Source organism: Balaenoptera musculus, chromosome 13 (assembly GCF_009873245.2).
Source record: "Balaenoptera musculus isolate JJ_BM4_2016_0621 chromosome 13, mBalMus1.pri.v3, whole genome shotgun sequence".
NCBI classification, from domain to species: Eukaryota; Metazoa; Chordata; class Mammalia; order Artiodactyla; family Balaenopteridae; genus Balaenoptera; species Balaenoptera musculus.
In genome coordinates this window covers 84,622,101-84,645,479 of record NC_045797.1, presented here as the reverse complement: position 1 = coordinate 84,645,479, position 23,379 = coordinate 84,622,101, and the positions used below count along the sequence as shown (strand labels likewise).

Here is a 23,379-nt window from a genome sequence, read left to right as displayed (position 1 = left end):
CCGGCCCAAACCAGCTGCTTCAAAGAGTCTGTTCTTTAGCCGAAGGCTTAACACAATGACCCTAGAAATGCCGAGGGGAAACAGTCCGAGAGCTCGCACTGGCTTTCCAAGGAGGGATGCCAGAAGGTCCCTCTTGGCAGGATTCACAGCATCAAAATCCCATTTGTAGAGAATGCCAAGTGTCAGCGGCTGCGATGGCCTTTTTGAAGAGCTGTGCTTTCACGCCACTAAGAAAGAAAAAGGAACGAAAAGAAGCTAAAGATTCACTAAGCTTAAAAATTTGGAATAAAGGGTACCTTTCCCCCCAGTAAATAAAGCTGATAACGCCATGGTGGCAGTTGCGTCAAACCATTTGTGCTGCTTCCTTCGTGGCCGGCTGTTTTCTTTTTCAAGCCAGGAGGAGACACTACCATGGGACCCCTCTCCACACGGAAACTCAAGTGTTACTGCTTCTTCCTCCCCCACCCACCTTCAGGGCAACAGCTCTGCACTTGGGGCCCAGGGGGAAGATGCTTCCTCAACTTGTCCTCTGCATCCTTGACGGATCTCTCCAGTTTGGGTGTGAGGAAATCTGGGCCTTTTTCTTTTTCCCTGGTGTGTTTCATTTACAATGATTTTGCTAAGCAGTGTGAGTGTTTACCATATGCTGGCCGTGTGGCAGAATATTTTGGCTCCCCTAAAAAGCCAGGTTGCTGAGTCACGCTGAGTCACTTGCCCCGAGAAATCCCTGGGGGCAGGGCATCCAAAACAGCTGGGGCAAACACGGGGCCCTGGCTGGCCCTCTTCGGAGGGACGGGGGTGTGGGCGTGGACGGCGGAGGGGGAAGAGTCAGGCCAAGGTTCCACAAGCGGCTGAAGCACCGCGGCTCTCACCAAACAGCAAAGTCCTGTAAACGTTGGATTTCTAGAACTATGCCTACAGAGGAGAATAGCTGAGGTGGAGCCAGAGCAATGACCAGGACTAAAGACACTTGTAGACAGAAATAGTGTTAAATAAAAACCCGAAAAGCAGAACTTGATCACTAGCAAAACACAAAAAGATTGCTTACATTTGTTTGTTTGTTTTTAATTTGTCCTCTCCAATATTGTGTGGTGGACATTCAAAAGTCACTGAACTAATTGATTTCGATTCTGAATAACTGTGTTTTTAAATGGAACATGGGTAAATGTGGGTGGTTATTTCCTACAGTTCCTTCAATGCCCCCAAAAGTCAGACCCTTCATGGGATGATAAAATGGCCACTTCTAATCACCTTATGGCCATAAGAATCATCTTATCTAAAATGCAGGTTCCGTAGTCATCGTTCCACCTCTGCTAAGAAGCTGGGGGTCCCAGGAGTATATCTTAAAACATGATCCCAGGATTGCCCAGGAATCTTGTGAAAAAATGTAAAGGGCTCAGCCCTATTCCTCACCCTACCCTCAAATTCTTATGGGATAGGTAAAGGTGGGAGTCTATAAACCCATATATTCCAGAAGCTTCCAGATCATTCCACTTGGGTTTTCCCTGGCTCTGCTTACAAGAACAAAACAGCAAAGTCCCACCACTGCCTAGATGACCCTCAGTTTCTGAGCAGACATGAAAATGTTGCCTATGGGTTTTTGTTACTCTGTTCCACCTGAGAAAAACTCTCCTCACTATTTCTCCCATACTTGACTGAAAGATGCAGATACAGTGTGTCCATCATCCCTGTTTTTACTCCCTAATCCTGACACTCAGTGGCTCTGCGACCTTAGACTTGTTACTTAGCCTCTCTAAGTCTCAGCTTCTGACTCACGCTAAAACAGAGCCCCTAAAGCTCCTCTTGGGTTGTTGCTGGGATCGGGTACACACCCTTGTGCAGGCTGAACGAGTACCCGGCCTTCTCCTCCTTCACTGTACTCAGGTTCCAGCCATGTAAGCAGGGAGACTGCTTTCTTCGTCTCTCATCCAATGTCACCTTCTCCATGCAGCCTTCCAGGACCACCCGATTCAAAACCATTACTCTTGTACCCTGCTGCTGGCACTGCTCATTTCCATCCCTGCTTTATTGCCAGTCTTCACCATCTTGTAATAACCTCTGTGATTTACTCACCAATTTCGTTTCTTTGTCTCTCCCGTCTAGAATGTAGCATCCTGGTGGTCAGAATTTTCGTCTGTTTTGTTCACTGATGATTCCTAATTTCCTAGAAGAGTGCCTGGTACACAGTAGGTGTTCAGTAAATACTGGGTGGACGGATGGATGGATGGATAGATGGAAGGGTGGATGGGTGGGTGGATGGATGGATGAGTGGATGGAAGGGTACCTGCCTTTGAGCTCTATTTCTTCTGTGCCACCATTCACACTGGCTGCATGTCTGAGCTTGGAAAACCTGTCTCCTTTTTCAGCTGAGGTAAGATATGATTACGCACAAGCCAGTGACTTCCCTCTTTAAAACCAGCTTTGTTGTTTTACTGCTGACATGTTTTTGCCAGATCTGTTTGCATGCTCCTTAACTCATGTAAACGTTAATAAAGAAAACTATGAAAACAGCTTCCTACATGTTCCCTGTTCCAGGCATAATCACGTGAAAATGCAGTGTGCCGTGCATGTAATGGAGTAACCCCCTTTACTGGGCTTCCAAATTACAATCCCTCCCGGGGAAGACACCAATCCTAGATTTTTACATCTCCCCTTCCAACCCCAGTCTGTTCTGCACTTTCCCTGCATCACACACTTCCGGCCATGGCCTCGGTACTGGGGCCCAAGGCAGGCTCACTCCAAGGGCTCGGGCGCTCCCCACCGGGTATGCTGCACCGAGGACCGCCCGCACTCAGGGACGTTCCATCCTCAGCATCAGTCCGTCAAACCCCACTCACAGCGGCACGGGCTTCTGTTCCTATCGGCAATCATCAGCCCATAAGGGGACCCTAAGGCACGGTGAGGATGGTGCAGAATATTTTATTTCAAAATGTTATGTTTCGAACTCTTGTAAAATACCCATTGTCAATGTTTCCTTTTTTAAAGCAAGCATTCCTCCGGAAGATAATTAAATGGATTTGATACACTTTTAGAAAGCCTTAGGAAGTAACTCAGGACAGAGATGAGACTTTGACATCAGACAGGCCAGTGTCCAGATTCTGGCTCCTGCCTCCTGGCTGTTTTGACAGGATGGGTGACAGGGCAGTCTCCCGGCAGGTGAGGCAGGAGAGCGCTGTGGCCTGACCCGGAGGGTCTTGCGGGGGTTTAGGGAGACCAGGCCGTGAAAGGGCTTGTGCCAGGCTTGCGCTGGAGTGAGGGGGGCTGTGGGATGCCCCCCGCCACGCGGGGACGAGGGCCTGGAGGGTGGGAGTCCCAGCCCCTCAATTCCCAGGCTCTGTGGTCTCAGCCAGGGGACCTCCACCCCCAGCCCGGTCCCGGCCCGCGTCTGTGACGTGGGACTCACGGCCGCACCGCGGTGCCCAGCACATCCCAGGCCTGCTTCCCACGCACACGCCCGCTCCCTCCCCGTCCGCAGGCGCTCCCACTCCCCGTGGGACAGAGACTGGATGGGGGCCTTGAGATTCAGGCCTGACCCCACCTGACACCCCGCCCCGCAGCCCGGCTCACCTCTGCACTCCATGCTTCCTCTGCAAAACGGGAAGCACAGTGCCTGCCCTGCTGGTCAACGTGAGAGTCAGAGGGCAGTGCTGTTAAGTCCGCCCTGTGATTCACATGCTAGGAGTTGCTCTGCAAAGATGCTATTTTAAAGTCAAAAGCGGGAGAGCTCACACACCTGTGCTCCTGGCTCCTTGCAGAGCCCCGGGTTGGGGGGCGGGGGGCTGTCACTGGCGCTGGCTGCAGGCCTTGCTGTGCAGAGTCACCAGTGGCTCTGGTTCCCTGCAAGTTCTGCCTCAGTGGGTCTGGACCGGAGGCCGGCTCTCTCACTCTGAGAAGTAAGGGTCAGAGTTGAAATGCTCCGTCCCAGCCCTCCATGAGATGTGAGCCTCTTCATGCAGGCGCAGGAGCCAGCGGGGCTCACGGTGACTCACGGAGGGCAGCGGCGACCGGGGAGAGATGCCCGCGGAGCAAAGGGAAATGAAGGGCGAGGTCGCAGCTGCCCTCAAGGCCGCCGGCTCAGGCTCAGGCGCGGTAGGTGGCGGCAGCTGCTCTTGCCCTCTCTGCGCCCCGCCAGCCCCTCTTCCAAACACAACGACAGCAGCAGCCACAGAACCTAAACACTTTCTGGTAAGCGTTTTGCTCTTCTGGGTTTCCTCCTCTCTGGGGAAGCGGGGCTCAGGACTTCAGAGCAGGACGTCAGGAACTGGAGCTGCTCCAGCACTCTCCCGACCCCCGTCTCAGGACCAGGAACGGCGTCGCGGGAAGACGGACCTCGGCTTTCTAGCAGCTGCCGAGAGCCACAGCCTGGGGGCTCCCAGCCCGCTTCCCGGTACTCAAGCGTCGAGTCCTCGCCCCAGCAGGGTCTTCCTCGGGGAAAACGGTGTCCCAGGGGTCCCTGGAAGTCAAATCGGGAAGACAATGGATAAAGAGCCTGCCCCAACCAGGAAGCCTGATGGCTCCACACTCAAAATCATGACATGTAAAGAAAAATGCCAAAATCACCTTAAAATCTTGATGCTGAGAAGTGAGGAGATGTTTCCAAGATGCGGTTTCTGGAACGTCCAGAGGCACCAGACGCTCTTACCGCCGCACCAGGGAAGCTGAGGGGTCCACAGGTGGCCACTTCTTCCTCCGCTCAGCTTTCCCGTCCTCTCCAGGGCTCGGAGCCAGTCAGGCCATTCTTCCGGCTTGGTTTGGGTTCACCACACATGGGTATAAATTTTATACCTTAGGGGAAAGTCAGTAGGGATTCTGATTGGTTAAAAATAGACCCACACTATGTACCTGAGTATATACGAGACACCACGATGTCAAATAAAACCATGCATTTTTTTTTTAAATTAAGGCATTTTTGTTGGACGTGGAGATAACGTTTATTTTGTGCACTATAAATCATTTGTTGTTGTAAAACTTTCAGGAAGAAAAAAGCTGAAGTAAGTTATCCGTGATTACAACTGCAACGCACGTGTAAGAGTATACTTCGAAACTCTGATTCACCAATCATCCCCCCGCCATCTGTAATTTCTCTTTTGGTGGCCATTTAGTCATCAGTGTAACACACTACATCAAAGTTTAGTGGCTCCAGACCATAGTTTCTTCTCTCACAATCTTATTGCTTGGATTCAAAGGCTCTCAGGTGAATGTGGTCAGTTAGTGGTTGGAGTGAGGTCACCTTAAGGCCCTTCTAGGCTGGACCTCCAAGTTGTCTCCTTAACTCACAGTCAAGTGCTTAACGGGGATGGCTAGAGGGCTGGGGCTGGCCCCTCCCTCCCGTAGCTCTTTCTGTGTGGCTTCTTCACGCAGTGAGCTTGGACTTCCTCACAGCATGGTGGAATCCAAGAGGCCTGGATTTCTTCCATGGTGATTGTAAGAGAAAAGCCAAGAAACCAAAATGGAACCTAAAAGGCTTCTTTGACCCTAACCTGGGAAATCACACAGCACCACGTCCACTGCAATCTGTTGGGTTCATGGGGCCTGCCCAGGTCCAGTCTGGGAAGGATGACATGCAGCGTGAATTCTGGGAAGCATGGTTCATCAGGGGGCATCTTTTGAGAGTAGTGACCTCAAAAGCTATCAGAGACCTGTGGGCCAAGGTGAAGCGCAAGATACATGAATTTCAGGGCCCACTGTGAAGTGAAAATGCAGGCCCCCCATTCAAAAAGCAGAAAAAAGGATTCTTCCTTTCTTCCACAGTCTCTCTCTACCTGTCATGGTGTTTGTTTGTTTGTTTTTTAAATACCACATACAAAATCTGTGTTTATTTATATTAAAGATCTTTCCAACATGCAACAGCTATCTGTTTTGTTTTGTTTTTTTAATTTATTTATTTATTTATGGCTGTGTTGGGTCTTCGTTTCTGTGCGAGGGCTTTCTCTAGTTGGGGCAAGCGGGGGCCACTCTTCATCGCGGTGCGCGGGCCTCTCACTATCGCGGCCTCTCCTGTTACGGAGCACAGGCTCCAGACGCGCAGGCTCAGTAGTTGTGGCTCACGGGCCTAGTTGCTCCGTGGCATGTGGGATCTTCCCAGACCAGGGCTCGAACCTGTGTCCCCTGCATTGGCAGGCAGATTCTCAACCACTGCGCCACCAGGGAAGCCCATGTCATGGTGTTTTTAATTTGTGATTTAAAGGCATACCCTCTTGGTCACAAGGATACTTAGGCAAATAAAGACACAGGTGCCCAGAGCCCTGGCCTTCAACTCAGCATGCGGGGTGCGCTCACCCACTCTGACCTTTCCTGCCCCCCGTCCTAGGCCCTCATGGGGGACAGAAGAGCAGTGGTGGACCAGCCAGGGGCAGGGAGCAGGTGGAAGAACCCAGGGAAGCATGGAGGTGGGACTACATATGGTCCAGGCTGCCAGCTTCCAGTACATGATCCACTGTCCCAACAGATGTCACTTACAAAACACAACCGAAAGATTAAAATTATTAAGAATCTCAGGGACTTCCCTGGTGGTGCAGTGGTTAAGAATCCACCTGCCAATGCAGGGGACACAGGTTCGAGCCCTGGTCTGGGAAGATCCCACATGCCACGGAGCAACTAAGCCCATGCATCACAACTGCTGAGGCTGTGCTCTAGAGCCCCCAAGCCACAACTACTGAGCCCGCATGCCACAGTTATGGAAGCCCGCGTGCCTACAGCCTGTGCTCCGCAACAAGAGAAGCCACTGCAATGAGAAGCCCACGCACCGCAACAAAGAGTAGCCCCCGCTCGCCGCAACTAGAGAAAGCCCGCACACAGCAACGACAACACAACGTAGCCAAAAATTAATTAATTAATTTCTTAAAAAAAGAATCTCAGGATAACACCTGCAGAGCATCAAACCGCAAGCATGGGGCCCCTCTGAGCTAGGTGTCCAGGTGACACGCCCACGGAGCTGGACCCGCCCAGGAGTAATGACAGAGGAGGAGCAGGCAGTAGCACTAGCCACACGAGTAAGACCCCTGCCGCGGGAAGGGGAACGACCCCTCCAGCTCCCCTAGCTAGCCAGGACCCAAACGGTGCTAGTGGAATGAATTAGACTCAGTCTAAAAGAATTCCAAGCAACCCCCGCAGCCAAGGGTGAGGACAATACTCGTCTAGGCCAGGGATTCTACAGCCATCAGGCTTAATGATGCCTCTACACACCTGCTGTCAGGGCCAGGCTGGGCCTGATAAAACAACAGGTAAATTGTATTTTTAAAATCCATGACTTGATGAAATACGGTACACGGCAAAGTACTTTGCAAATGCAAACAATAAAGAAATGTGAATCGTTTTCTTTAAACAGATACCACTCCTCCATGTTTCCTATTTTTTTTAATGATCAACATATAGGAACTTCTAGTTCCAGATAAGATGGAGTAGATGTACTTCTCCCTGTTCCTCCCACCAAGGAGAGCTAAAAACTCTAGACACCAGACAGAAAACAGTCATCAGCAGACCCTGAGAGGTGGAGAGAAGGCAGACCGGCTGGTGACTGTGGGGCCCAAGGAAGGACATGGCGGTGTTTTCCCTGGGTCTTCTTTGTGCCTCTTATATCCTGGACCACGTGCTTATCCTGGACCACGTGCTCTTATATCCTGGACCACGTGCTTATCCTGGACCACGTGCTCTTATATCCTGGACCATCCTGCTGGGGAAGCAGGCACCCAGAAACACCAATGGACACGGACAAGAAAGAAAACAAGAAAAGCCTGCCCTCTCAAGCAACGGACCAGGAACGAGGCAGCCTGGCAAGACCGAAAATGTCTAGACAATAACTATACTACTCTAAACAAGCACCACACATACAACTGGGGCACCAACTCCACCCCCATCAGCAAAGGCCAAGTGGAGAGCCTACATTTCCACCCTCACCCTGCTGTCATGAGGCACCCCCATCTCAGCCTCCCTCTACAATAGGGTGGTGTTACAGATGGTGGGGTGGGGAGCAGAGGAAGCTGCCCTGCTAGTCAGCCATGAGCCCCCTCAACAGTGTTAACAGAGATCACGTGTGAGCCTGGACTTTCACCCTCACCCAGCAGTAACCTGGCACTGTTTCCACTCCCCACAGGGTGGTCTCAGAGCAGGCTGAATGAAAAACTGGGGCGTTCACTCCCTTCCAGAGGTAAGAGGTCTTCAGCCCCCAGAGTGTAGGTACAGGAGGAAGCATCTCTTCCCCTGCCAGCCAGGGTAGTGTCAGCAGAGACCTGCTCTAACAGAAGATGTAAGTAAGATCCAGAGTCTCATAACACCCAAAAAGTCTAGGGTTCAAACAAAAATCATTCTTCATACCAAGAACTGGGAAAAGCTCAACTTGAATGAGAAAAGACCACAAGTGCCAACACTGAGTTGACATGATGCTGGAATTAACTAATAAGGGTTTTACAACAGCCATCAAAGTCTTTCAAGAAGCAATTATGAATATGCTCCAAAAAAGGAAAAAATTGAAAATCTCAGTAAAGACGTGGAAGATACAGAGAAGAACCAAATGGAAACTTTAGAACTAAAAAATACAATAGCCAAAGCAAACAATGCACTGGATGGGTTCAAAAGCAAAATGGAGAGGACAGAGAAAAGAATCACTGAACTTGAAGATAGAAAAACAGAAATTACCCAATTTGAACAACAGAGAGAGAGAGTAGACAAAAGAAAAAAAAAAAAAACAGACATGGCCTCATAGACCTGTGGGACTATAGCAAAAAGATCTAACATTCTTGTCATCAGGGCCCCAGGAGAGGAGAAAGAGGGAGAGGTTGAAAAAGTATGTGAAGAAATAATGGCTGAAAAATTTCCTAATTTGGCAAAAGACTTAAACCTACAGAGTCAAGAAGCTGAGAGACCCTCAAACTGGAAAAAGAAAGCAAGTCATGCCAAGATACATCATGGACAAATTTCTGAAAACCGAACATAAAAAGAGCAAGGAGAAATAACACCTTATCTACAGAGGAAAAAGCAACTTGAAAAACAGCAGATTGCTCATCAGAAACCATGGAAGCCAGAAGGAAGTGGCACAACATGTCAAATGCTGAAAGAACTCTACCCCAGAAGTCTAGATCCAGCAAAAACGTTCTCCAGGAATCAAGAGGATCACAAGACCTTCTCAGATGTAGGAAAACTAAGACAACTGGTCATCAGCAGACCTACCCTTAAAGAATGTCTAAAGGATGCCCTTGAAAAAGAAAGGAAATGACAAAAGAAAGAATACTGGAACATCAGGAAGGAAGAACGAACACGGGAGAACATAAAAATGGGGGTAAGTATAATAAACTCCCCTCGTCCTCTTGGGTTTTCTAAAAACAAATGTATGGGTCCTCAAGAGGTCCAAGATGGCTTGTTCTCACCCATAGGCAAACCGCACCAACTGCAGGATTGATTTAAGAGGCCAGTTGCTTACCTGGAGTGTGGTGCCTGCACCACCTGCATCAGTGTCTCCTCAGGCTGTTTCCTGGGCTACTCACCAAACCCAATTAATCAGAATTTCTAGAGATGGGCTGCAGGACTCTGCTTGTAAAGGTGATTGTTACATACACTAAGGTGTAAAGTCCTCAGGTCTGAGTTGAACTTTTGTTAATGAAGAATCAGGCTCAGTCACTCAGTGTTAACTTCTGAGGAAGGTGAGAACAAAGTGTTTTATAAATTCCCGGCAAGACTGGAACAAATTTTCAGGTAAAAAAGTAATCAATATCTCACCTGGGGTCAAGGTCACACACCTCTGGATCATCACAGGGTACTGTTCTAGGGAGTGTGGGCTCACAGACGGATCTGTTATTCTTCTGTGCTTCAGTTTCTTCCTCTGTCAAACGGGGACAGCATCTGCCTTTCCTAACTGATGGGGTCAAGTTGAAGAGTAAAACAAGTGAGCTAAGATGGGCCTGTAAATGATTATTCTTACCCAATGTGAATGATTAACCTCCCCTTCTTTATCTTTTTCTAAATTTTTTCATTAAATTTAATTTCATCTGTGTTTTTTACTTTTTATTTTTTAAAATTTATTTATTTTTATTTTTGGCTGCGTTGGGTCTTCGTTGCTGCACACGGGCTTTCTCTAGTTGCAGCGAGCAGGGGCTACTCTTTGTTGCGGTGTGTGGGCTTCTTATCGCGGTGGCTTCTCTTGTTGCGGAGCACGGGCTCTAGGCGCACAGGCTTCAGTAGTTGCAGCATACAGGTTCAGTAGTTGTGGCTCACGGACTCAGTAGTTGAGCTACTTGGCTGAGCTAGCTTGGTTGCTCCGCAGCATGTGGGATCTTCCCAGACCAGGGCTCGAACCCGTGTCCCCTGCATTGGCAGGCAGATTCTTAACCACTGCGCCACCAGGGAAGTCCCAACCTCCCCTTCTTTAAAGAGGGCCATCACGTTGCCCTTTTTTCTTTGAAATATGAGGTCTCTATGCTCTTCACAAAGACTCCGGGAAAGGCAGAGACGGTTAAGATAAAATGTACCACTTAATCCCACCGGCCTTTCCTCCAGGGTCCAGCTGATGGGCAGCCCCGGCACTGAAACATATGAGGGCCCTGGCATCAGTGGTGCCGGGAAGACAGCATGATCCTGGCTGAGCTGAGGACGGGTGCCCAGGGACTGCTCCAGCCCTAGCAGGTCCCCCCTGCTGGCTGGGTGCCCGGCACTCACCTCCCTGAAAATGCAGCCCTAGGTCCTGTCACCTCCCGCAGACAGGGGTAGCAGTGACATGTGACAGGTATCAAGGGGCTTGCAGAACCCTTGTGCTGTTTCCAGCTGGGGAGAAGGGATATTGTAAATTGTCATTTTTAGGCAAGTGGGAGGGTAGACTCTGGGAGTGAAAGCCTCAAAGACGTGGGGATGGTGAGGGTGAGGGCGTGGAGAGGTGTGCCACTACTTGAAAAACAAATTCTCTCCACCAGCCGGCTTGAGCGGCCAGTGATCAGAAGTACCCGTACTGGCGCCTCCTGGGTGCCACCAGTGCCCCATCGGCGGCCTCTCGGGTCGTGAAAGGGCAGTGGCCGAAGCACCGCGGGCGCAGGACGCGTGTCCGCCGAGCGCGCCCCAGCCCCGGCCTGAGCCCCTGACCTGTCCGCGGGACAGGGCGGCGGGGCGCGGCGAGGCGGCCGCCGGGGCCGGGCGCGCACGCGGTGCGGGGCGGGCGGGTTCCTCCCCTCTGAAGTCATGGACTTGGCGCTCGGCATCGCGGCCGGCGCGCAAATGTGGCTTCGGCCAAAAAGGGGAAAGAAGGAAAAAAAAGCGCACAATGTGTTTTTTGTTAGGGACTCGCAAGCCGGGCCTCGGGTTTTACTTTTGGTGCCGCCTTATAATATTAAGATGCAGCCTGATTCCGGACAAGCCCGCCCTTGTCGCTGGCCCGAGAGGGCTGCTGCGGATTCCCACGGACGCCGGTGGGCAGCCGCGGCGGCCCGGGCGCCGCGTCCCAGGCGGGGCGAGCACGGTGGGCGGCGGCCCGGGGTCCCCGCGGTGACCCGGGCTCCCCGCGGGGGCCGGACCCCGCGACGTGCGCCCCGGGGCGGCGCAGACTCGGCGACGCCAGCCCCGCGCCCGCCAGCTCGCGGGCGGCCCGGGATTGTTTTGCAAGACCTTATCTCTCGCTCAAGTTAATTTTCTTTTTTAATTTGGTGACCGGAACAAAAGCCACAGGAAAATCCTTTGTGAAAGCCAAACGCGCCCACAAATCGGGGCACTTCACAGCATTTGTAACTAAATATTTGCCGTGCTGGTAGTTAAATCGGCCCCTCCGCCAAACTTTCCAAACTTTGCTTTCTTTGAACGGGGCTGAAAGGTGATCTCCCTAGAAGGAGATCAGACGGTTGAAAGCAATCGGCTTTAGCAAGGCGTTTTTCCTGGTGCTCTTGAGATCTCTGGGCAAACAGGACCGCGCGCGAATCCTAGAAGGAATTAGGGCCGGGATGGGGATGGCGGCGGCGCGGGGGAGGAATGACCGCTAAGCCATTGTAGTAGCTGAAGCGCTTTGTTAGTGCAATTTATTAGCTGTGTGCGACAAGAACGAGAAGAGGTTAGGCAGGTCTTCCAAACTACCCAAAGGGAGAAAAATAAACATCCCCTTGTTTGCTTTTTGTGGTTTTGCTCATTTTCTTCCCCTCTCGTTGCCCCTCATCTAAGGCTGTTTTAAACCCAAATTCGGTTATCTGGTTTCAGGGTAAGGGCTTCTTCTTGCCAAGGTATTAAATAAACAAGTAAAGCAAAAACTTGAATCCTTATGTAATCCAGATGCTGTTTCCTCGAAAACCACAACAAACTCCGCTAAACCAGATAACAGGATCGGGAACAGCACTGGCCCACCCCCGCGGTTTCGGGGCCAGCAGAGGACATTCATGTTCAGGAACTCCTCTCCGGGACAGACGATAAATAATTGCTGCTAACACTCTAAACTGCAGATGCGCACCCTTGAGGGATCCGGATGCCATAAACTGTCCGAGAATGTTGGCATCTGGTTCTTAAAATGGAACTTTCCCTAGAGATAAAGCCGGGACCGAGGAGGCGTCTGCGTCCGCGGGCTGACTTGGAACTTTCTGGCCTCTTGATGTTCTCAGTTGAAAACGCAGCACTGGGAAGGGGCTAAGCCTGCCCGTCTTTGTAGTGGTAATGAGGACGCAGACGCGGGTCCGCTGCGCTCAGAGGCTGGGAGCCGCGGGACCAGGCTGCACATCCTCCCGCCTCCCGGGGGGCGGGGTGGGGGGCCGTTCTGGAAAAATCTGAGGGTTTTTGGCGCAACCTCCAAGGGTTCCGAGGAGGAAGGCAGGGGACAGTAGGGGTGCGGGGCTGAGGGGTCCTTCAAAGGTATTTTGGGTAGTCCAGCATCAAAGTCATTCCCGCGAGGATCCAAAGGAACAAATAAATCTCGACATCCACTAAGACAGTCACCTTCTCCCCAGCCGCCCTAACCCTCGCGCCAGCCCCACCCTGAACGCCTCGGTTGCAAAAACAAATAAAATAAAGCAAACCCTTTTTTTGCTTTGGCAACCTCTAAGCCACATTACGCCTCCTTCTGCACAAGGAAGATTTCTTTCTTCTCCCTCTCCCGGCTTTTTTTTTCTTCTCTCCCCAACCCCCCTTTTCTTTTCTTCTCGGTCGTCCTTCCTTCCCCCAAATCGCTCGAAACTTAAGACGTGCAGCGGCTGCAGGTGCTCGCGGGCCGGGCGGCCCGGCCGGGGCGAGCCTGGGACGGCCGGGCCTCGCAGGCATTGATCAGCTGGGCGCGCGCGCTGAGTGACGGCGCGGTTGCCATGGCAGCCGCCTGAGCGGCGCCGCGAGGACAAGGCTGCAGGGCGGCGTGAATGGGCGGCGTCACGCGCCTGGCGCCAGAGAGTCTGCTCCGGGGCTCCGGCTCCGGCCCCGCCGCGGCCTGGCCCTCGCGCTGCCGCCGCCGCCGCCGCTGCCAATTCATCACCTGTCAGGGATCACTCGGGGGGTCACGGGCGGAATGGACACAGCTGTGAGAACAAAACCGGGGGAAAGAAAGGCGAGCGCTCCCAATTGTGCCAGATGTGCAGGGAGGACCTTGAGACCGCCCCCCGCGGCCCCCCGCAGGCTCCTCCCGCCCCCAGCTGCATCACGCGGGGATTGCAAAGGCGGCCCAGCCGGCCCGGTGCGCCCGGCCCGGAGCTGCTTCTGATCGCAGAGAGGGGCTGGACGCGCTGGGAGCCAGCGGCCGAGGCCGGGGTGGAGACCGAGGGAGTGAGCCCTGGAACCAGATTAGGGCAACTTTCAGGGCAGGCGTGTGGCTTTAAGTGGGTGTGTGTGTAGGGGGGGAAATTGCATCTCCACCCCCCCACCGGAAGCCATTCACACCGTCCCACCACCCACGGATCCAGCAAATCCAGGGCCCTTTCTGCAGCTTTTAAGAGTCCTCAAATGCAAACCCACTGAGACACCAATTGACAGATTTTTCAATGCCTTGTAACCCACCCCGAAAATGCTCCAACACCGTTTTCCCGATGAAAGCATAATTTTAAAGGTAATTTCGTATTGGGCTTGCTGAGACAGACATACTAGTAACTCAAGCCTTTTTTTTTTTAATCATTGACTTATACAGCCTCATAATCCCCTTAAAATTATCTTTAAATGAATGTAGAACTGGGTAGCGTGCCAATCGAATCGAATTCAACACAGTCAGGCTGACTGGACTCTGACATGGCCGCTAAAGAAAGAAACACCAGAAAACTTTAACCATATTTAGCCATTTTACTGCATCAGGGTACAAAAATGATCATGGGAGAAGGCAGTGCCTCAATCAGCTTTGCAAGTGTGTAAAGTAATCCTGCACAACGCTCATTAGGAACCAGCCCAGAGCCTGACTGTAGGGATAATGAGGCTGGCACGGATGTTAACATACGGTGTCCTTGGAAAAAGCTAGGAACGCGTCAGTATCTCAGAGCTGCAATGTCCAAGAATCACAAGTAATAATTTGAGAATCCCAAAGATGTTTGTTTACGTTGGCTATTATTGTAAAATAGTCAAAGTATAACATCATGAACCAAAATAGTGTCAAAACAAAATCTGTTCCACTGTGGCACGTATGTGACAGAAACACATGCACACAAAGTACATCAAAAGGCTCGAACTGTCGGGGACTCGGGTATGAAATCATTTCCAGACTTAATATCAGAGAAGAGGTTGTTAATCGAATACTGTCAGGAACAGAGTCGCAGGCAGCCTTTGCCCGGCCAGGCCCTGAGCAGATTTCTCTGCTGGTCAGGAAACCACCATCTCCACGCTCCAAGCTGAAGTGGCTGGATTTTCTGAAAGTGACATCCACCCTAGCGCCACCAACTCTCCCTCCCTAAAGAGAAGCTGTGGGGCAGGCACATGGCTGCAATTGGTGTCCCAGACCAGACCAGCTGGCTCACCGGCGAGGAATTAATCATTCACTGAAGGAAAAAATACTGTGTCCCCTTTATTAAGCTTTGCTTTTTCTGCAGTTCTGCCCTCTTCCTCTTTCTTAAATGCAGAGATGGATGGAGATTGAGACAAAAAAGTAAACTTACCAATATAATCTTTTCTCAGATTTTCTAGCATATTCTAGAGAAATATGATTTTCAAAACACACATTTACTGTAGTCTTAAGCTAGAATTATGTGTGAATTTACTGAAAAGGATTTGAGTAAATAACTGCAAACTTTTTATTTAGACCGCAGGAATGAGGTCTTAAAATATGTCTAGAAAAAAAAAGGGCGGGGGAGACACAAACTGAAGCTGCCTCCAGTCCTAGTGCTGAAAAGATTCCCAACCTGGTACCTGACAGATTTTTTTTTTCTTAAATAGTGTGAAGATAGCGACCAATGGCTGGGGCCACCTACCTATACAAAAATTTAAAAATACAGCAGGCGCTGGAATGTGACACCAGAAATCACGATTTGTGCATAATTAATCACCTTACTTTGCCACCTACATTGCAGAACACAGATCGGCAGCCTCTCAAGGGCAGCGAATATAAATACAGCTTCAGTATACAAGTTTTCCTAATGATTTCCGATTACTAGGATCATTATAATAGCCTTCCCAGTTCCAGAAAAGGAACCCAGAGTCTTGCCTCTCAGAGCTCCTTAGCGATCAGCATGGTTTCCGATAAGTACTCATTTTACAGAGTTTACAATAATGCCTCCTGCGTTGCTCCGGGTTGCACGATCCCACACTAAACCTGTCGCTGAATGCGCGCGTGGGTGTTTTTGGTTTTGGTTTTGTTTTTTACAAAGCTTTTCCTTATCTTATGAGACCGAACTCACGCTACAGAAGTCACTTGTCGATGGCAAACTTATTTGCGTTTTCACTTTCTTCAGAAATGCTTTCTATCTTGATGACATTCCGTGAGGCGCAGGGAACGGTGGTGACTTTCCCTCTGCTGTGCAGACCTAGCCTGTGTCGCTGTGATTTTAGGGATGCTGAAAGCTCCGACGTGTAGAGGCTTCGTCGGGGGACACCTTAAAGGGAGGGTCCTGCCTAGCCATTGGGAGTAGAAATAAGATGCACATTTAGATTCCCGGGGTCTCCGTCTCCCCCTCCCCCACCCTGTCCGCGACCGCCTTCTCCCTTTTCTCCGCTCCTCTCCTCCCCTGTCCTCCCCCTCCCCCTGTGCGCCCCTCCGCGCCCCTGCGCGCCCCTCCGCGCCCCTCCGCGCCCCTCCGCGCCCCTCCGCTCCCCTCCGGCCCGGCGCTTACTGTACTCTATTTACCACCCGAGCTGGGCTCGCGCCCGCCCCGCCCACCCCGCGGGGATTGGCTGCGAACGCGGAAGGACCGAGCGCTCGCCTCGCGCCTGCGCCCGCCAATGAGGGAGCCCTCCAGGCCTGATGGACACGCTGCCTTCCACCAATGGGGACGCAGGGAAGCCGGATCGTGTTGCCCCGGCGAGCCCTAATAAAAGCCGCCGGGCCGGGCTCTCAGCTTCATTCTGAGCCGAGCCCGGTGCCGAGGGCAGGTAGATACGCAGGCGGCGCGGCGGCGGCGGCGGCGGCGGCGGCGGCGGCGGCGGACTGAGCCCCGGGGCAGCCCGCTCCCTCCTCCCGGTCTCTCATTCCCCGCGATCAGCATGAAAGCCTTCAGTCCAGTGAGGTCCGTTAGGAAAAACAGCCTTTCGGACCACAGCCTGGGCATCTCCCGGAGCAAAACCCCGGTGGACGACCCGATGAGTCTACTGTATAACATGAACGACTGCTACTCCAAGCTCAAGGAGCTGGTGCCCAGCATCCCCCAGAACAAGAAGGTGAGCAAGATGGAAATCCTGCAGCACGTCATCGACTACATCTTGGACCTGCAGATCGCCCTGGACTCGCACCCCACTATTGTCAGCCTGCACCACCAGCGGCCCGGGCAGAGCCAGGCGTCCAGGACGCCGCTCACCACCCTAAACACGGACATCAGCATCCTGTCCTTTCAGGTAAGACCTGCTCCCGATGCCCCGCTCGCTGCCGCGCACCCCCAGCGATGCCTGGGCTGCCCCTGGCAGAGCCATTGTCCAGACGGCCGGCCGTAGTCGGTGATTTACAGATGAGCTAATAACTTTATTATTATTATTTACAAATATGGTGTAGATTGAGTCGTGCGTGAAATTACTGGTAAGTTCTGACCTGTTAATGCATCTGTCTTTGAGTCTGAATGTAGCATTAACGTATTTAATGGAACTTGCTGTTTAAAAAAAAGCTGTTTTAAAAAAGGCCGTTTCTCCTTAAGATTGTCTAACGTTGTGCCTCTTATTTCCTTTCTCGCAGGCTTCTGAATTCCCTTCTGAGTTAATGTCAAATGACAGCAAAGCGCTCTGTGGCTGAATAAATGGTGAGTGTTTGCTTGTGCCTCGCGTTGAACTGGCGCTTGGAGTGTGTGTTCGCGCGCGCGCGTGTGTGCTTGCGTATCTGTAAAATTTTTGGCTTGGTAAATGAATGTGTACTTCGTTGTATTACACGTAGTACATTGTTTACACGTACTCTAGACATGAAGGGGCCTCTAGCTCCTGTTACTCAAAATCCCACGACATTTTCCTTAAAAAATAAAAAAAAGTGATGCCAGTAACTTACTCTGAAGGTGGTGGAGACAAATGTGTACTGGCTTCTGTGGGCATGTAACATACTCCGGCTGTTTTCTGCTATCGCTCTGGTACTATGAGGTACTAACCTCCATATAATTAATCTTATCGCCGCAAATTCCATAGGGATCCTCCTTCCCAAAAACTGCGGCCCGCTGGGATTCAGCTAACCCGAGCATTGCTGCCCTGTGCCTCAGACCCTGTGATGTGGGATTCCGACTTCCCTATCTGTTAACGAAAGGGCTGTTTTCAATCAAATAATTGTTACAAGAAGCAGACTGGCGCCTGTGAGCACTGCCGTTGGAGATCCAAATAGGAGATGGCGTTGGGAAGCTTTTCCCCCGAGTCTCTGCTATTTTTAATGTTGAATTTGCGCTGTCCAGGCCGAGTGTGTGTGTTACATCTGGACGCCGGGGTTTGCCCAATGTTTGAGTGTTTGGTTAAGTGTTCAGACTGCGGCTTCCTCCTGGCACCAGTCTGCCGCCTCTGCCCTTAGGTTGAAATCTCCTAACACCCCCTTCTCTCCCAGTCTTTTGCAGGCGCTGACTTTTTGTCTCCTTTGCACAATAACAACAACAACCCCACAGGCTCTTTTAAGGCGCTGAACTCACTTTTCAACCCTTTCCCAAGGAGGACAAGTCAAAGGGACCTTTTTTTAAAAATGGAAGGAAAACTAAGAATGATCAACTTCCCCAGGGTGTTTTCTGACATGGACTGTGGTATTAGTTATTTATGAAAAAGACTTTTAAATGCCCTTTCTGCAGTTGGAAGGTTTTCTTTATATACTATTCCCACCATGGGGAGCGACAACGTTAAAATCACAAGGAATTGCCCAATTTAAGCAGACTTTGCCTTTTTTCAAAGGTGGAGCGTGACCCAGAGGATCCAGTATTCAGTTACTTAAATGAAGTCTTTCGGTCAGAAATTACCTTTTTGACGCAAGCCTACTGAATGCTGTGTATATATTTATATATAATTATATATATATTGAGTGAAACCTTGTGAACTCTTTAATTAGAGTTTTCTTGTACAGTGGCAGAAATGTATATTTCTGCATACAAAGTGTAATGATGTACTTATTCATGCTAAACTTTTTATAAAAGTTTAGTTGTAAACTTAACCCTTTTATACAAAATAAATCAAGTGTGTTTATTGAATGGTGATTGCCTGCTTTATTTCAGAGGACCAGTGCTTTGATTTTTATTATGCTATGTTATATAACTGAACCCAAATAAATACAAGTTCAAATTTATGTAGACTGTATAAGATTATAATAAACATGTCTGAAGTCAATACCTGAATCTGAATGATTTTTAAGATTCTTTTTCTGTCTCTATCGTGCCATTTTATTTAACCCCTCCTCCTTCATCCCTTCTATCACCCCCTAAGTGTTGGAACCTGTGTGCTGAGAAATGCCTTATCGGATGTGTGGTCGGGGCTCTCGCTTAGGGGCAAAGGGCTGCTGCTGCTTTTTAGGAGAGCTGACAGGGGCTGGGAAGTCTATAAACCCAGAAGTTTCTCTTAGTCCGTCAAGGAAAAATTGGTTCTATGCTTTGGGGTTGGGTTTCAAACCAAGAATTGCTGTGGTGGTAACTCCTGAGAGTTCAGACCATTCAAATAAATGTGGACTCTGGAGGCCTACCTGTCTGTAGATGTCAAGACACTTCTGGAGTAAATGAAACTGCTGTGAATCAGAAGACAAAAGCCTCCATACAATTCAGAACATGATTTTAAGATTTAGAGGAAGGGCAAAAAAAAACCCTCAGTGCCCCTCTCTCCTCCTTATGACCCTTTGCCCCGGGAATTCCGCTGTAACCGGCCCTGAGCGCCAGCCTCTGCGTGCTGCCCCCGTGCCGAGAAGGACGGGGCCCACGTTCCAGGACAGGTGGCTATTAAACCGCCCTTCACCCTTGACTGCGCCGCCGGACTGCCCGGGCGAGGACGGAGAGCGGAGTATCAGCCGGCTGTTTCCCCCGCAGCCCTCACGTGGCAACCTTTGGACCCGGCTTTGAAGTATATAGTTAGTATAGATACGTGTTTAAAATTCATATGTGTACGTATATTTATATTCTCAAATTGGAAGACACTCCCGCAGGGGTGTGAGGGGAGCGGGGGAGGTTCTGGAAGCCCGGTCCGGGGAGGACCGGAACTGGAGAAGGAAGCTGGAGGGCAGGCGGGCGAGGATAGGTGTCTCACCTGTGGCCACTTTCTCAGGCCCAGCCGAGCAGGTGCTGGGTGGCGCCACCGAGTCTGACCTGGCGGCTGCGGTGTTTCCGGCCCTGACACGGAATCCATCACCAGTGAGCGGTGAGCGCGGGGTAGGGGTGGAGGATGGGGGGAGAGGCAGCCTGGGGATCTCAGCTCGAACCCTGCCACGTTCCCGCATCCTCGGCAGCGGTCCCGGCCCTGGAGCCTCCTTCCTCCTGGGCTGGGGCCCTGCAGCCGGCCAGGGCAGCTCTGGACACCACCCGCGCCCTGCCCGTCATCCCCGTCCTGGACCTCATCCTAGTCCGCAGGTGGGCCCGTCCTTTGATCCTGGCACAGTACCAGGGCCGTCGTTGTTGTTGATAATCATACCCCCAGGGAAGCAGGCTCTGGCTGTGGCACCTGGGCGCAGCCGGTCACCCGACCCACGCCTCCCTTCAGGCCTGTCGCCTGACCTGTCGTCAGCCCCTCTGGCGCCCTGCACGACAGGCCACCCTGCGTGGGGCTGGACCCGGGTGGGGCAAGGGCGGGAGGAGGGAGGACAGGTCGCTGCCCACCCCCGTCCTTTCCTCTGGGCGGGGAGGCGGGGGGACTGCGCAGACGCCAGCCCCGGGTCGCCCCCAGCCTCGGTGACCCTCGTGGGGTCGGCTCGGATGGCGAGGGGATCTGACCCGGGCGGAGGGTCTCGTGCACGGGCTCCCTGGCTTTGCGGGGGAAGCTGTGTGGCCGGGGCGGGGCCTTTCGACAGCTGCACTGTCACTGGGAGCGGGGGACCGTTTGCAAGTTTTGGACGACGACCTAGAGTAGCAGCAGCGTCAAGGGAAAGAGGCACCCTTCGGAGGGGACTTTTCGCGGCGGAGCCCGGGCGGCCCTTCGGGGTCCGGCCGGTGGAGGCCGAGCGCCACCTGCTGGCCGGCGCGAGGAAGGCAGTTCGCGAGCGGGGTCTTTGGGGCCCGGGGCTTGGGGGCTTGGAACCCGAGTTAATCAGCGGGAGAGTAAGGGGAGAAATCACCGGGGAGACACAAGCTTTTGAAAATGAATGATGATGTCATGAAAGCCTACTTCTCTAGCATGTGTACAGTCGTTTCCACATGGGACTCTTATTTCATGTTTACTACTTCATAACTTGGATACGATCCCCTTTTGCAAACTAGTATCTACCACCAGCTCTGCAGTAGGTGCTGTCCCGGATTTTAATAAAAGTATCAGACATGATCCCGGGCCTCAAAGAGCTTATAACCAGATTGTGGAGAAAAAAGAAATGTGAAGTCCAAGGAAAGCCGGAACGTTTTCCCATCTCTTTCCTCAAGTTTCTGTTTAATTTAATTTTATTGTTTCTGAATTGCTTAATAACCTTAGCCAGGACCTCCTATGTTATGTTAAAGGAATAGGGGTGAGTGAGGGTGGACATCCTTGTCTTATTCCAGACCTTAATGAGAACAGGTCAAACTCTGTCTGTTATGTGTGACCTGGCTCTAGGATTTTGCTGTAATATATAGTCTTTATCAGTTTTAGGAAGAACCCTTCAACTGTTATGGGTTTTTTATTTTGAGAATTTTAAATCATAATTTGGGGGTGAATTTGGTAAAATAGTTTTACTGTATTTATTGATATAATTTCTCTAATGTATGACACTAATTTTTCTGATGGTAACTACCTTTACATTTCTGCACTAAGTCCTACCTGAACATGATGTATTATTACTTTTTAGAGACACTGTTGGGTTCTGTTAGGCAACATTTTACTTGGAATTTTTGAGAATGAAATTGAGCTGTGGTATCTTATGCAGTTCTTACCTAATTTTGGAATCAAGGTCACGCTGACCTCAAACAATAAATGTGCGGGTCAGATTGCATTTACTTTTAGTCCTCAAAGCCATGGATAAATCCTCAGAGCTGGGCAGACATGTGGTCTCTCAATCCTACAGAAACTGGACTCAGAGATGTGACCTGAGTGAACAAGGGTACACAGCAGTCCGTGGACAGAGCAACTCAGCCCAGTGTTTTACTGGAATGGAGAAGGGGCTTCTGAATTTAATAGGAAATAGCATTCTTGTTAATAAAAAGCTGTACCGTGGAGCTTTTTAAAAAAAATTCAAGGATCATTATTTATGAGGCTCGCTCTCCACAGTGTGGGCACACAGCTCCAGGACCACCCAAATAGTCAGATAGCCTGACTCACCGCCCACCCTTCCCTTTCTGTAGCTCTCTGCTGGTGGAGAAGCGCCTCCAGGCTCTGAGTGTCCTTCTGGAGATGGTTCTGACAAGGCTTTGAATGTCCTTCTATTTCATCATAAAGATAATTTGGGACAGAGGCAGCAAGATCTGCTGAGAAGCTTAGCAGCAGGTGTTGTGTTCAGTGCCAACTACTGATGTAGGCACTCTGAGGGGTACCATCCTGAGGTCACAAGAACATCAGGGAACCCTGCAGAGGACACGTGGAGCGAGCTGATTCAGAGTGAGGGGCGTGCACACATCTGTGGCCGTCCTGGGTGAGGGTGCCAGGCTCAGCAAGTTAGGGGCATGGGCCCAACAGGAATGGAAAACAAGGTTTTGAACCATGTGAAGCAGGACATTGCAACCGAGACCACCACGCAGAACCCTTGAAGGCCTGCAATCTCAGCTAAGGTATAGACTAAAAAAAAATATTACTCACTAACCCAGGAAGATGGTAAGAAAGTCTGTCTGTCAGCCTGAGCGCAGGCGGGGAAAGAAATATCGCCCTTGAAAATTCATAGCCGTAGATCTGCCCTCATGGGGAATGGGGGTTCAAATATATACTACCCAGTTAGTTTCAGAAATTCTAATGCTGATAAATTAACATAAAAATGGATCCTGGCTGGTGATGCTTCTGGGGTGTTTGGCAGTAGCAAATACAAAACTTCTCTGGAGAGAAAAGCCCTCCATACAGACCGCACAAAATTCTCATATTTAATGGCTTGCTGAAAGTAAGTTTACAATTTAAAAAATTTTTAAACCACTGGAAAACAATTTACCATGTGAGAAAGAATCAGTAGATAGAATGAAGAGAAAGATTAGGAACAAGAGAACTATAAAGGATGAAAATGACTAAAATGATTAAAGAAATCAAAGAACTAATTGAAAACATAAGACAATCCCAAGATATAGTTATTGAAATTGAAAACAATGCAAAAGTTAAAACCCAGATGATAAACCACTGGAGCATTTCTATACACTAACAATGAACAATCTGAAAAGGAAATTAAGAAAACAATTCCATTTACAGTAACATCAAAAAAGAATAAATACTTAGGAATTAACATAACCAAGGAGGCAAAAGACTAGTACAATTAAAAGTACAAAATATTGCTGAAGAAATAAAGAAGACATTAAAAAATGGAAAGATATCCCATGCTCATGAATTGGAGAACTTAATATTGTTAAAATGACAATACCACCTAAAGCAATCTACAGATTGAGGCAATCCCTGACAAATCACAATGGTGTTTTTTTGCAGAAAAAGAAAAATCCATCCTAAAATTCATATGGAATCTTAAGGGACCCTTAAGCTAAAACAATCTTGAGAAAGAAGAACAAAGTTGGAGAACTTACAGTTCCTGATTTCAAAACACTATAAAGCTCCAGTCATCAAAACAGTGTGGTATTGGCATGA

At 50.4% G+C, this 23,379-nt stretch overlaps 1 protein-coding gene and 1 long non-coding RNA gene across 3 annotated transcripts; one reads left to right on the top strand and one right to left on the bottom strand.

Moving 5' to 3' along the window:
* Positions 1-3,866: 3,866 nt before the first annotated feature.
* Positions 3,867-9,830, bottom strand: LOC118906513. 2 transcript variants are annotated; one of them, XR_005022495.1, is made up of 4 exons: positions 9,712-9,830; positions 9,416-9,626; positions 4,561-4,785; positions 3,867-4,453 (listed from the first exon to the last, which is right to left on the bottom strand). It is a non-coding gene; the product is annotated as an uncharacterized LOC118906513 (long non-coding RNA). The 2 variants fall into 2 exon arrangements; XR_005022496.1 differs by having other exon boundaries at positions 9,732-9,830.
* A 6,583-nt stretch (positions 9,831-16,413) lies between these two features.
* On the top strand, positions 16,414-18,836 carry ID2 (inhibitor of DNA binding 2). Its single transcript, XM_036873981.1, has 3 exons — positions 16,414-16,899; positions 17,231-17,294; positions 18,071-18,836. Exons 1-2 carry the CDS (start codon positions 16,552-16,554, stop codon positions 17,285-17,287), a joined length of 405 nt encoding a protein of 134 aa, XP_036729876.1. The 5' UTR covers positions 16,414-16,551; the 3' UTR covers positions 17,288-17,294; positions 18,071-18,836.
* The last annotated feature ends 4,543 nt before the right edge of the window (positions 18,837-23,379 follow it).

Excerpts from the sequence above, each read along its gene's own strand:
- ID2 (XM_036873981.1), top strand. The coding sequence starts at position 16,552 with ATGAAAGCCTTCAGTCCAGTGAGGTCCGTTAGGAAAAACAGCCTTTCG. Across the intron at positions 16,900-17,230 it reads TCAGCATCCTGTCCTTTCAG|GCTTCTGAATTCCCTTCTGA; the intron begins GTAAGACCTGCT and ends CCTTTCTCGCAG.